The 14,863-nt window shown below is 29.9% G+C and overlaps 1 protein-coding gene across 1 annotated transcript in view; it reads right to left on the bottom strand.

Annotated features, from left to right (window-relative positions):
• Window positions 1-14,863, bottom strand: part of LOC145315165 (uncharacterized) — an 82,060-nt gene that overhangs the window by 37,176 nt on the left and 30,021 nt on the right. Inside the window, exon 2 of the mRNA XM_080155204.1 lies at window positions 11,544-11,583. Coding sequence (XP_080011330.1) covers window positions 11,544-11,583 — 40 coding nt within the window. The remainder of the gene's footprint in view (window positions 1-11,543; window positions 11,584-14,863) is intronic.

The following is a 14,863-nucleotide window of genomic DNA, read 5'->3' as shown; positions in this document are numbered from 1 at the left end:
CCACTCAACAAAACATTTCTTTATTATTTTTATTATACAATATGAATATAATATGTAATATTAAAACAAAAATGTTATGTGGTGACGACTGACGGCAGCGGTTAAACATAAAAACAATTTGTCTGAGATTTGGTTGAAATGACGTATTTTAGTCAGCGATCTGAAGGCATAAGACAATGGCCGATAAATTGATGTACATCCATAAATGATTTTACACAAAATTACTCCTTCTTTAGATTACAACTGGTGGTTAAACGTTTGGACACTCATCTTAATGAACCGACCAATCAAAATTTAGTAATAGTTCCCAATGTCGTTTTGCAACGAATAAGAAAAAAAATATCATAAAACTTTGGAGACTAGTTTAATAAAAAGCCCGATGTCTCCTCGCTCCCTATTTTTTAGTAGCACAGCTTTTCGATAGTTAGTGCCTATAGTATCCATACAAAACATAGATTTCTTAAAAATAAGAAATATTATTTAGCGATTTACTTACAATACCTGCAATGATGTGAGGGAAAAACAATTCTACAATGTAATAAGGAGTATTTTGAAGTATCAAAGTTCGTGGGTGGATTAGGTAGATTCTAACAACAAATATTTAGTCCACGCTAATTGGTTTAAGGTTCTGAAATATTCATATTATGTTTCTTTTTTTCTGGGAGAGAAATTATAAAATCAAAACTGGACCCCAAAGTTGTACACACCTTCAGCTAGCGACCAAGCTATTTACCAATATTTCATGCTTCAGAAGGGGTAATTTAGTTTGTCATAATTGTGGATGTACATTAATGTTTACACTTAATACTAGAACTTTTCTTTTACATAATATAAAAATATAAAAAACAATTTGTCTAAATCTCAAACATGAAGAATGTATACCAGATTTGTGTGTTGGGGTAGTCTCGCAATGTTTTTACCGCCATTATTGAGGTCACACTACTCATACTATTCAGGCTTTTTACTTACAATTCTTCTAGTAATCATCCGATAAATTATCGATACGTGTGTTTTTACATTACGGTCAATACAAAATATAGCAATGTTAAGTTATAAAACAAAGTTCTTAAAATGCAGTAATAAAATCTTAAATACCAAAGTATTTCGGTATATTTTTCTAATATCTTGAAAAGGCATGACAGAATGTTTAAAATTTTTCTTTAAATATTACAATTGGACAATGTTATAAAAACTAACTCGCTTTTAGACATAATTTGTAAAAAAAAGTTACTGGATATGGAATTTTTGTCCAATAGATATTTTAGGTAATTCTTTTCAATGAATATAAATATTGAACTTCTATTAATAGCACAAAATTGGCTAAATTTATTGCTAGCTTACTTGTAGGAATATCGTTGACTTGTGATTAGGCAATAAGCTTATATGCATCTTTTTAAGATGGTTCAATTTTAAGCAATGATTTCAATATTATAAAAAAGTAGAACATTTTATAACAGGGCTCAGCAGCCGTTAATTGATTTAGGGAAAATAGGAGCATCAGTCGTCTGAAATACAGAGCAAACAACCCGCCAAAAAGTAAATTAATCTTTAGATGAATGTACATTACAATTATGCTTAGCAGAATTCGTAAAAATGTGTAAATAAATTTTTCAATTATAAAGAAGTTTACATGATTAACTTAGGTGCATGTTCTATTAAACATACTTCCTTTGAGGCTTTTTAAGATGAAATTCAAGATTCCATGTCCACCCTACTGTACAAATATCCTAGGTGGGCTAAATGATTTCTTATTTGTGGTTAAACCCTCTTGTTTTATTCACATACAACATTGTAATTATTTTTAGTTGTAATTCTTGTATGTGTGTGTATGTGTTTAACATAGTTATTGCAAGGGGACAATTTATGGGGAATATTTTATTGTCAGTGGGTAAATACATCCCCATTGAAAGGAGTGTGACTTGTTTTACCTTGATACCCCCTTGGATGTTTTATTGGGGTGTATGAATGGTTTGTAGACCCATGTCAAGGGTGGTGTGTATGGGGTTGGACGCGTAGTGGGGTGTAATCAGCCCTTTCAATTTTGCCGGGGGTGGAAACACCCCCCCTTCTGCACGCTTTAGTGAGTAAGTATGTTTTATTTAGTTGCTGAAAAGGAAAAACATTGATACAAAAACATCTAAAAAACAAAGCCAGCAACATATCATTTTAAATTAAACGGAATCTGAAAAAGAAGCAAAAGTCCTGATTTTGTAATAATTACTCTCTGTCTGTATATCCCGTAAGCTTTTCGTTAACGGCTGGACCGAACAACCTTTAGAGAAGTTTTGCAATGGTCTTGGGTAGACTTAACTATGTTTATTAATGGGGGAAAGGGGTTATGCAATCCACCATTAGGAGATATATAGAAAAATTAAGATTTTTTTCTTATACCTCTTTTAATCTGACTGATGAAATTATAATTCATGAATAGGAATGAAAGAAAACAAGAATAATTACAATTAATAATAGCAAAATAATAACAAGTCCCATAATCTTATATATATAAATAAAATGAATGAACAATAAAAACCATGATAAATTAAAACCAGTTTAGTGTATTATGTATAAGCATTGTGTATAAATATTGAAAAACCAACATGCTAAAATTGTGTAGAACATTCGCTATTAAAAATACAAATGATTCATAGATCAAAATTTGACCTCACAGACAGTATATAACACAAACCATTTAGCGATAAAATCCTATCTTTTGCTAGATGATCTTCTCTGCCTCCCCATTTATTTGAAATTTACTATACCCTCCTTTAGATCGTCATATAGGTTAGGTAAGGTTGAAACATGTTCTTAAGGGCTATTAACCTGCGGGGATAAAGCTACTTGGAGTGTCTAGAAATATATGTATTTTTAATAACGTTGCTATTCCAAAAATGTTTATTTTTGTCAGTAATGTTAAATAGGCTTCAACTTGCGTTTCATTCCTTCCCCATCCCTTACGCTTTACTACAATAACAAACATTATAAAAAAAGATAAATTTTTTTATTACATTTCCTTATCTTTTAACTTTAACCTTTTATGTTTTACCATAGATATTGATTATGACTCCAAACAGCTTCTCTTATATTTGACTTAATCATACTTGTTTCAAACATAAAAATAATAGTTCCTTTATAACTTTTGATAATAGTTATGGTAAGGGCTAGTGACATGCATGGCATCGAAACAAACCTGTCATTTTTTTGTGGGGGGGGGGGGGGGATTCTCTGATCCACTGAAAAAATGATGGTTTGCAACCTATAAGATTTTGAATGCAAAATCCCTTTGAAGATTGCTTTTAGCCATACAAGACACAGACAGAAATAGGGGCCAAGTTTAGTTTTTATGGATGTACTATCACTGCCATACACAAATCAGACTATTAAAACCGCGAAAATCTGAAATTCAAATATGTAGTTAGTTCGAGTTAGTTTTTATGATCATTAATGCTTTGGCTTGTAACAAAATATTTAATGTGGTTTTTTTCTGATTTAATGGCGGCTATGTTAAATGCACAATTTAAATCTTGGCGGAAACGATGTCATACCGTTTTTATGATTTATGTCTGAAGAAAATGCAATAGTTTCATTTCAAAATCATAAATTGTAAAAAATATTACAGTTAAAGATTGGTTATATTTTAAGTTTTAAGAAAACCTAACCTAAAATATATGTACATTTATTTACCCATTCTGTAGATTTAAATTATTGGTTAAAATGTTGGACACATAAATATAGTTTGGAACCATCAAATTGAAGATCAATAAAAATACCCAAACTTTGTTTTTATAATATTTAAAACTTTAAGTACCAGTTTAATTTTCAGTCTAATGTCCCATCCCTCCTTGAAAAACACTCACATAAAAATGGAAATTTACCACAATTTTTATTTTTGACTAATTTTCATTTAACCAAAAACTTTTTCTGTACAAGTCATTGATAATTATTTGTTTTAGCTACTTTTAGCTTGTAATTGCTACGCTATACTATAGCCATACGTTTTTTATTATTGATTATTGTTTTGTAAATGATAAATAAGTACTTGTAATGCAATCTAATCATACATTCCAGTGCAGTCGTAAAGAAGCACCATTAACGGTATTCTTATAATCCTACAAAATAAAGAAATTTTAAAAGCAATTTTTTTTAATTTTCGCAAAGGAAGAGGGGGTAGGCATTGAACCTAGTAAAAGTGTCTGACTCTGATTATTATATAAAAAAAAATGCCTCTCATTGGCTAATTATTTTTACGTCATAATCAGAGTCAGACACTTTTACTTGTTCATGGGGATTAGAAAACCCTCATTAAATAATAGAGGGACATTTTATGCCTAACTACCAATACCACTATCTTAGAGATATAATAGATATCACGACAAAATAATGTAGCTATAATAATTTTCATTTTTTGCTGCCTTGTACTTGCATCATAGAATATAGTGAGGTAAAGAAGAATTGAAGACGCATTACAATAAGAAAAATAATAAGGAAACAACTTGAGAATAATCCAAATTTGGCAAGCTAGGGTCAAGTAACATACAGGGAGATAGGATTTGGTAAACTGGTTAAAGCTTCACTTTTAAAGAGAACCAAATCAGTTCAAGATTAATAAGATATTTTGGTACGGACAGACAGACGTCTTAATTCTTCGACAAACGAGATATTTCTCGTCAACCACTAAACCAATAAGTTCTTCATTTTAGGAAAGCTTTACATAAATCTGAAGATGGTTTTAGGCTATTTAATTTTCCTCTAACAATATTTTCTTTTCAAAAACAAAGTCCCTAGATGCCCTAATCTTATTAAGGAACCAATCTTTTTTAAAGTTTCCAAATATTGTTCTCAGAACATGCAATTCTTTTATTTATGTTCAAATAACATGTATGAGAGTGTAGATATCTCAAGTCATTTTAAATTACATACAGGCAGAAATATAAAGATTCTACTAGCACAGCTACTCTATATAGTGTAGATACTGTAATTATTTTAAATTACAGACAGGCAGAAATATAAAGATTCTACTAGCACAGATACTCTATATAGTGTAGATACTGTAATTAGTTCAAATTACATACAGGCTAAGGAATTTTCCTTCAAATAGTCTTGTTGAGCAAAGAACCCCCACCACCCCTTTATTTTTAAAAATAAATTGAAAAAGAAGGCAGGTTTTCGTTTGTTTGTTTATTATTTTAGGTCCTATTATGTAACTACTAAAAAAAAATTAACCCTCTACAGCATTACAGCATTAACTTTTGCCTCTCTTGTTGAAGATATCTTCACCAAGAGAGGCAAAAGTGGAATCTTAAATTTCAAAAATCGTATCGGCGTTGAAGATATCTTCACCAAGAGAGGGGAAAGTGGAATCTTACATTTCAAAAATCGTATCGGCGTTGAAGATATCTTCACCAAAAGAAGGGAAAGTAGAATCTTACATTTCAAAAATCGTATCGGCGTTGAAGATATCTTCACCAAGAGAGGGGAAAGTGGAAAGGTAGATTACAGTTTTAGAGGGTCCAAACCATAATCATAGATTATATTTCTGCTTCTATAAAAATGGATTCAACTCCCTAACTGTGCAACTTGTTTCTGTTTTAACAACAACTACTACATACATTAAACTTTAAAATTATATCTCCAAAATACAAATCACACTTCATAATTAACATTTAAAAAATCAAGATATTTTTACTAGTTTAATATTTTCCCTTTTTTTCGGTATCCCCTTTAACCTTTTTTTTTCTCCGTTGATATGTGTTGTATTGAAAAATGCTATTCAAGTTTCAATTTACTTTATCCCCTGGATTAGAACCGGTCTTTTTGCCAAAATGAAAAATCATGTATTTTCCAGGGCTGACAAAACTGGTTTTAATCTTATAATTTTTCATTTTGATATCCACGGAAATATAATACGATGCGATAAATAGCTATTCTACCACTGTTCTAAAAGCTGCGCTACAGTTGGACGTAATTGTCATTGTTTATAATAAAATTCATAATATAGGCTAATAGTTACGACTTTAAAACTCTCAGAACCCTAAGAGATAAGACATATGATAATAAACTGATGTACATCCAAAATGATGATATATACAATTAACCTTTCTATAGATGCCAATTAATGATTGAAAACTTTCAAGTGCTGAAAGTTTTCAAGAATAGTTATTTCTCGTATCGTATTATAAACGGCTTATAAACGGAGGCACCGGCTAAAAAAACTGGTTTTAATCTTATGATTGTACATTTCTATATTCGTAGAAAACTGGATATAATACGATGCTAGACATAGTTTTTTCGTATTTATGAGAACCGGTTCCTATCCACCGGATTCGAATGAATACGAGAAAACGAATTATATAACTTAAGGTGGTTATAAAACTTTGGGTACCAATATCTCCCTGGAAATTCTTTCTTAACCATCTACATGACAAATGTTATGGATGTATGATGTTAACTTTTTGCACTACAAAAAAAATTGTGGAAAGGCAATCTGTTAAAATATTTTTATGGACATTTATCGGCCATAAGTTTTCAGCTTTTGTTGTTTTACTTAACTCAGGAGTTTAAGTAAAGGTAGTCGGATTGAAACATTAGCAGCAAATCAATATTTTATTTGTTGTGATTGGTTTGTTATACAACATCCATAAAAGCGAAGCTCTGAAACGGTAGGACAAACGCACATTTACACAGCAGAGTGTCAGAACTGAATAATCAGAATATTAATGTATAAAAGTCAAAACAAAATTGAAAGTAAATTTGTTGAAAAACTGCTTTGCTTATAACATTATACTGTGTTGTCCTAGGAATAAATATTCCAAAAATTAGATCAATTGGATAATCTTATCATATAAAAATATATTGTTAAAAAAGTTAAAAATCAACAGGTTTAAAATGGACGTACGGACATTCTGGTAACGATTATAGAGTGGCTACGCTTTTTAAATTGTACCTAACTGTTAAAGGAATCATAATGCACAGTTTGCAATCCATAGGACAATTCTAACAAGCCTAAATTAACGAAAAGACCTATCCGTTCCAGATGGACGTACGGACGGACGGATGGACCGACCCCAATTTTAGAAAAGCTTCGCTTTTAAAAAGTAGCAAAATATATGAAACCTTTTTCTCTGACTTGCATGTAGCTAATTACTGTTGAAAAGTGCCTACCATAACTATAAGTAAAATATTACTGAATAAGAACAAACGTATCCAAATGCAGCGCAGCAAATCCAACAAAAATTGTATTTCTATTAAATTATAACACTCAAGAGATAAATAGTAAGTTTAATACTTCTAATACCTTAATTGGGTTGTACATATTGGGTTTATACTAATGACTTTAATCTAAAGAAGGAGTAATTTTGATCATCATAAATTGGGGTACATTATTTTTCTTTTTCATTATTTTATTCTTCAAGATCTCTGAATATAATACAAATAATATGACTTAGTAGCTTATTTACCTAAAGACTGACGTATATACCTACCCTAGGTATAGATTAGCTGCGCTACCAATAACCATGAGAATATTATGATAGAGATTAGAAACCATTCAGATGCAAAAATAATTTATTCAGTTCATACTCATGAAAATGGAGACAGATATTCGAGGATCTTAATTAACGTTTGTGTGAAAATTGTAGCAAGGTCTTTTTGAGTTTCACCTACCACCAAACCGATTGAGTGTTCCATTGTTAGAAAGCTTTTAATAGGTCCCATGATGCTTTTGGTTTATTTCTCTATGAATAGATGCTAGCGGCGAAGCCACTAATAACAAGTTAAAGACGTAGTCATATTCTTATAGCTTTTTATAGTTAACATTTTTGAGTATTGTAAAGAATAAAAATAATTGAAAAAAATTATAATATTAAAAGGGATTATTAACTGTCCCTATCACTACAAATTTAAAAAGTAACAAGGCAAGGCAACTTAATTGAAATTGGTAAAAAAATAGGAAATGCTTCAGGACTTTAAGCTATAGGGATTTAAAAACCCTTTTTTCACATTAATTACCTACATTACTTAAAATTACAAGTTTAAAGTCATATGCATAATTTTCCCCAAATCATTATGCAGGATAAACTTAATTAAAGCCTTCATCAGCACAAACTATAACCCTCAGACAGACATTTAAGTGTTAAGACAAAATAGCACTACGTTATCTTTTTTATGATTTATTTGTTTTTTTGATCTAAGAAAATGACATCATATTTGTTGTTTTTAGGTCAAAGGACTTCATTAACTGGTAGGTAAAAGTTATAAAAAAACAGGTGCAATATTTCGATAAAAAGAGCTGATTTTGGATACTTTTTTACAATTTACTTTCTTACAATACAATTATAATCATCTCTTGCTACTCCAACCTTCACTAGCCTCTTCCCCTTTTAAAAATGCTGTTAAGAATATCGTAGACCCTAATTTCGTTTTTTTTGCAGCTGAATGTTTGGTAATTAAATTATTTAGTTTGATTGTTAGGCCACCTTTCATAATATAACAAGAGGTAAGTGATATTCTAAAATTAATGCAGTTTGATTGAAATGATTAGCATATTATTTATCAGGAATAAAGGGATAAGACAATGAAAACATATTTTGAATTTAAGCTGAGAAACTAATATACAGATATTTTGAGGTTAGTCTGTACTTTATATAATCACTAGCGGCTACGCCCCTAGAGGCCTTTAAGGCACTTGAGGAGGGGGAGGTGAATTTGATAATCCAATTTTTTATTTTAGATTTCAAAAAGAAAATTTTAAATTTTTTTTTTGAGGGGGTGGATTTTTTTTGTGGGGGGGATGGTACACTGCCCCAAAATAGATATAAACTTTCCCAGGACCTATGAGAAGCTACCCTGTAAAGGAGAACCTGATCGGTTTAGCGGTTAGCGAGATCCTTCGGTACAAACATACAAACAGACAGACAAACACACAGACACAAATTCTGTTACTTAATTATAAGGATAGTCAAAATAAGGAAAGTTTGTTAGTTCTTACCACTTATATCTAAGAGAACACAAATGATTATTTTTGATCAATTGCCCATGCCCATCCCTGTATCCCTAATATTTATAATTTCATTACAAACAAAATTCATTTATAAAATGTATTTTTAATCAGGATATCATTATTACAAGGTTAATGTCTGTACACTAAATTGTTATTCATATTCTAATTATTATTAACACATCCTGGTATATAAAGTAGTAATGTTTTTCTAGCCTAAGATTTCAGTAACCATTGAACTGATTGAGTTCTCTATGTAGCCTTTGATGATTATAAACTATTCAATTTTATTTAAGGCTTTTAATAGTTTTAGGCTATTTTTTTGCTTTCACTCACTACCCTTTCAAACATTGAACTTTTAGTTGCTAGGGGTACAGCTGCAAGTTTACTTTATACGTAAGATAAGTCCACCATATCATCCAACCTGAGCAAGTATAAAAAAATATCATAAAATCAGAAATAAAACATTCTAAAAGATGAATTTTGAAAGATGCTACGCGTTAAAATTCTAGCTAAGGCGGTCTTGTTAAAAGAAGACTTTGTTATTACAATTATTATTGAGACATGTTTTGTAGAACGGTAAAAGTAAATAAATTTGTCTACGGTGTAATTTTAAAATTGCCATTGGTGGCGGAATTTAATTATATTTTCATAACATTACTTTTGTTTTAGTATTTTATGGGTCTGAGCCATAAAGGATAAGACAATGGACGATAAATAAATGCAGATCACCTTTGTTGATAAACAAAATTAGCCCTTATGTAAATTAAAAGTGTGACTTATTTGAAAAGTCTAGACACTGCTAGTTTGAACCACTAACCAAGATATAGAACCTCCCATGTCAAAAAAAAGGTAAATGGATCTAAAAAATGTTTTTTATGCCTGTAATATTTCTTAAATGGCTTGGCCTCATAAGTAACTTATGGGGTTTCCCTAAAAACGTAAAAAAGAGAAAATTTAACATAAGAATATTGAGGAAAAGATTAGGAAATCTTAAAAATGAAAAATCTTTGATTTTTTGCTCAGTTTCCAATCCCTTAAATTCCTAAGTTTAATATTATCATAAAAATTTAGAACCATATCTAAAGTAAAACTCATTAATAATTTTGATCTTTTAGGGTTTTAATACGTCTCACTTCCTAATGTATTCAGAGATAAACTAATGTTATGGTAGGCAGCCGCAAATTTCAACTGTTGCAGCTGAAAAAAAGTTAAGAATGGGTGGCCTGATCGCAGCTGCAAACTGCCGACTTTCTTGATGCTGCTACTTTTAGCAGACTTCTGCTGTCATCAATTTGGTCGCAAAATTAGTGCGGCTCGACTGAGCATTGTAATTGTATAAAACTGTTTTTGAAAACTGCTTTAAAACTGTTTAAAAAAACTGCTTTAAAAATGTTTTTAAAAAACTTGGATAGCGATGCGGCTGCCGAGCCTTGAATGATAATATCATTGTTTTTCAAACATGATCCATTATCATTTAAGTGTGAAAATATTAGGCGTAGGTGTTCTTTTTACCCACCAGGGGGCGTCTAATTCATATGAAACTGGTGGAAAATTGTCTAATGAGCGGTGTCATTAAACTGCGAAGGTCGAAACTTTATACTTATTTTGACAAAATTCTATTGTCTCAGTATTTTCGTTATTAGCCAGGTACTTTTTTACTGGTCCGGCATAGCATTACAGACCGACCAACAATTATGTAGTAGCTTCGCTTCTAAAAATATAGTTTGAATTGTTTCAAGTGCTATAATTAAAGACAATATTACATATTTTATGTTTTTAAATATAATTTATGATCTATACTGTTACAATTATAAACCATTGTAATGGAAAGGGAAGTTGTACAAAAATACTATTTACTTAAAGTTTGATCAGAATATTATAAGCTATTTGGGATAAAAAATACAACAAGCAATTGGCATGAAAAATCACGTATTGAAGTAATGGAATTTAATTTAACTTATCTAGAAATATAATAAATTAGAAATATGTGCACAATCGATAAAAAAACTAATGGAAAAATTAAAAACAATACTTGGCCTTAAAATAAATTTAAATTTATTTGAAAATCAGAAAGTTTACATTTTTATGACTTTTGAATACAAAATCCTTGAAAAATATAAGTTTTTTTTTACCAAAATGTTTGCAAAAGTGTAAGCCTATTGTTTTGGTCAACTTTAGCTGCACATTGCACATTTGGTTATTTTGAAGTAATATATTATTTTACCTTAATTGTAGCAATGTTCAACACAAATAACTATATTTTTGTAGTTGAATCTTCAAAGAACGAAGGTGAATGTAAAGCTATTTGGCGATTTGAATCACCAAATATTCGTGTAAAATCAAACTTCAGAAACTTTGTTTTCTAAACATCTGTCATATAAGTCAAGAACCAGACACAGAAGAAAAAATAATTAATGAATTTATATACTTTCACTTGACTGTCCTTATCCTTAACATTTTATGTCAGTTTAAAAATGAAATTAATAATTATCTAAATACAAGACAAAAGCCTGCTGAGCTCTATTTAAAACATAAAAGTATAACTTACCATTTTTCTCTCTGGAAACTCTACTGAAGGACGTATCAATCTGAAATGAAAAATAGAAATTAGAAAAACATAATTTTCTTTTTTTAAAGCATAAGCATAGAGGGGATCGTCAACACCCCCCTTAAAATCTAAATTGGGAATATATGTCCCCTAAACACATACACCCATCTGGCACAACCCTGTGAACGCCATTTATTTTCTCTAATAAGCAGTTTTCTGCAACTAAAAAATAACTAGTATATTAAGAGATACATTTTAAAGAATCCTGTTTTGTAATTTGTGAGTGTTAATGGATGTATTATTACATGGATCTTACATCAGATTATCATTTCATTTAATTAAGTGATTATAGTAGCTGGTTAAAAAACATTATCCAATACACCCCCTTTAGCACATCACCTACCCTTCTACTGTATTAACGAACTGACCAATAAATGTCCATGTTAGCAGCCTAAATTGATTATATTTTCTTCCCTTGTCTTAATATCCACGCTTATTCTATGTCAATGTATTAGAAAAGTTTTCAGATCAACTACTGCATTGGATATTTTGTACTACCACCAAACTAGATTCATATCTCATTTCCTTTTTAATTAATCATCTTGTGTGTAATTACTTTTCATCGCTGGAAAAAAATACATGAAATCAACCCTTATTTATTATATACATATAAGTTTTACTTAACAAGGATGACAACACCCATAGAAGCGAAGCTCAATAAATCAGACAGACATTTTAAGATTTTTTTTTATAGAATGCTTTGCTTATAATATATTATAGGATCATCATTTATTTTGTAAATCATTATTTCAGATTTATCCCTGTAATCAAATGAATAGAAACATTTAAGGGGTTCCCATCCCCCAACAAAATAGCTTAAAACCACCATAGGATCAGTATCTATATTCCCTGAAAAGTTGTGCCCAATCGATTGAGTGGTTACTGGAAATATTAAGCTTCAGACAGACAGACGGACGGACTGACAAACATCATTCTTCTTTGTATTATAGATTGTTACCATACTATTCAGTATTCACATATTGTTTACTGATTTGTTCAGATTCTGATATTACAATACCTATCTTATGTTAACTATATTTATGTTGATTAAAAACAAAACAAAACTTTGTCTCAACCAAAGAATTAAGTTTTTTTTCTCAAACCCTTTTTAAAATAATAATTCTTTGTTGACAATACAATAATTAATCTATATCAAATCTACCTTTTCATTTCTTAATTGTTTAGGGAAAAATGAAATAAAAAAAGACTTCTATTAAATTAATGAGCGAAATAAAAATATGAAAAACAAAAGACACTAAAAAAATGAAAAATTAGCATGATAGTTCCACTTTGATTGTGTTATAAGAATGATTGTTAGCAAAACTATTTTCTTAAACTATTTAAAAGATTGTAAATAAGTTTTAGCCTCTAAAATAGAAGAGTAAGTCCATATTGTTTTCTAGTACCTTTTCTCATTGGTTTGATATTTTAAACTTTCATATTCATAAACTTTTTATTTTCAAACCCTATTCTTACTTCCTTTTTTGCCCTTTTTCCACTTTGTACTAGCCGGTGCGACAGACTTACACTTACATTAATATAATTGTATAGTAGCTTCGCTCCTAAAAAGCATAAAATTTGTAACAGTTTCTATTTGTTGTATAAAAAAGCGTCCCTCCCATATCAACTTGATTTTCCAAACAACAGCGAGATTCACATAATTAATCTTGCACACCGTAAAAAGCATGTAAAAATATATGAAAATAAAGCTATAATAAAGTTGACGCTTTATACAGGGATAAATCATTCATTAAATAAACTTGGTGCTACCACACAAAGTACCCTCTTGACCACTGATAAACTTCTTTTCCCTTCTTATTTTGAAAACAATTGAAAATTATGAAGAATGTATTTTTTTATTACAGTAGGTCAGATTAGGTTAAGTTATATTGGTACTGGGAGCCCCGAAGGGTTAGGATACAGCTGGTGTAGGAACGCAGGGTAGGAGCCTCCCTACTTATCCTTTATTAAAGAGCAAAAAAGAAATGATATTTAATGCCGCATTATGACAGGAATTGCCAATTTTTCAAATAACTTTTTTCATTTTTTTCTTTAGAAATTTAACTAATACTTTATTCGTCTGTTTTCATAGCCTTTTATACTTAGTTGTAAATGACAAATTAGAATGATTATTTCTTAAGTAAAATTAAGTCTGTAAGACATTAGAAAATATATCAACGGTTAATTTCTTAGAGTAAGAAATCTTTAACTTGAAATGTATTTTTAGTATTAAAAACGGAAGACAGGACAATTGCTTTCAAAAGAAAAATAGGACTAATAGCCCAGCAAAAATTGTAATCTATGTTTTTATTCTAAATTCCCTGCAATAATCAAGAAGGGAGGGGACATTCGACTGTAAAATTCGAATTAAACTGATACGTACTCAAAGTTCATTAAATTTTAATTGGTTGATTGAAATTTGCAGTGTTCAATCTTAGTCTACAGAATTTAATTTTAATTAATTTTGTTTTTGATAATTTAGGATGTACATTAGTTTATCGTCCATTGTCTAATCCCTTAATATGCCTGTGTATAAATACGCTATTATAGAGTAACTACTCTAATAAAAAAGTTATTATAAATCAATCCCTTTTCCATTTTTTCTGTCCCAGAAAAGATATAAAATCAATGCCAAAAATATCAATAATCTAAATATAATTATCAATGTGTCTTTCTCTAAATATTTCAATTCATCATTATTAGAAAACAAAACTCATGCAATGATGTAATTCTTCTTTGAAACAGTACAATGAAAGATATCTTTATCTTTCCCTCAATTCTCATGCGTATTATTATATTTTACGTTTTATTGGAGTGGATATTTTAATTGGCGGTTTACACCAAAAAACCCTATCGAGCACTGATGTCCCCCCTATAAGGGGGTATAGGCCCTTTAGGGTTAGACCCAGGGTCAAGGCATTGAAAAATCTAAAGAAGTTGTATCAACTTTTTTTTTTTATAGCTAGCCGGTTCTTTTAGTAAGTAGTAGATGTAAAATTTTTCATAGAATTCAAATATGCAATCGGTTTTTTTGTAGACCTCTTATTTTTTAAGTAATTTAAGTTTTTAAAAAAAATAATTAAGTCGGTTTTAAGGTACTAAAATGCAACAAAATAAAAGAAGAAAATGGTCAGTAAGAACAAAAATAGTAAGATCTTTAATTTGACACCTTACTTTTAAAATTCTGTTGAGTAATTATTGAAAAAATCTATTTTTTTAACCTCGGTATAATAAAAACTTTAGACCTAAATATTTTCTCA

The sequence above is a fragment of the Acartia tonsa genome, chromosome 3 (genome assembly GCF_053477335.1).
Source record: "Acartia tonsa isolate MP-2025a chromosome 3, ASM5347733v1, whole genome shotgun sequence".
Lineage (NCBI taxonomy): Eukaryota > Metazoa > Arthropoda > Copepoda > Calanoida > Acartiidae > Acartia > Acartia tonsa.
This window is presented reverse-complemented; position numbering and strand designations above follow the sequence as displayed.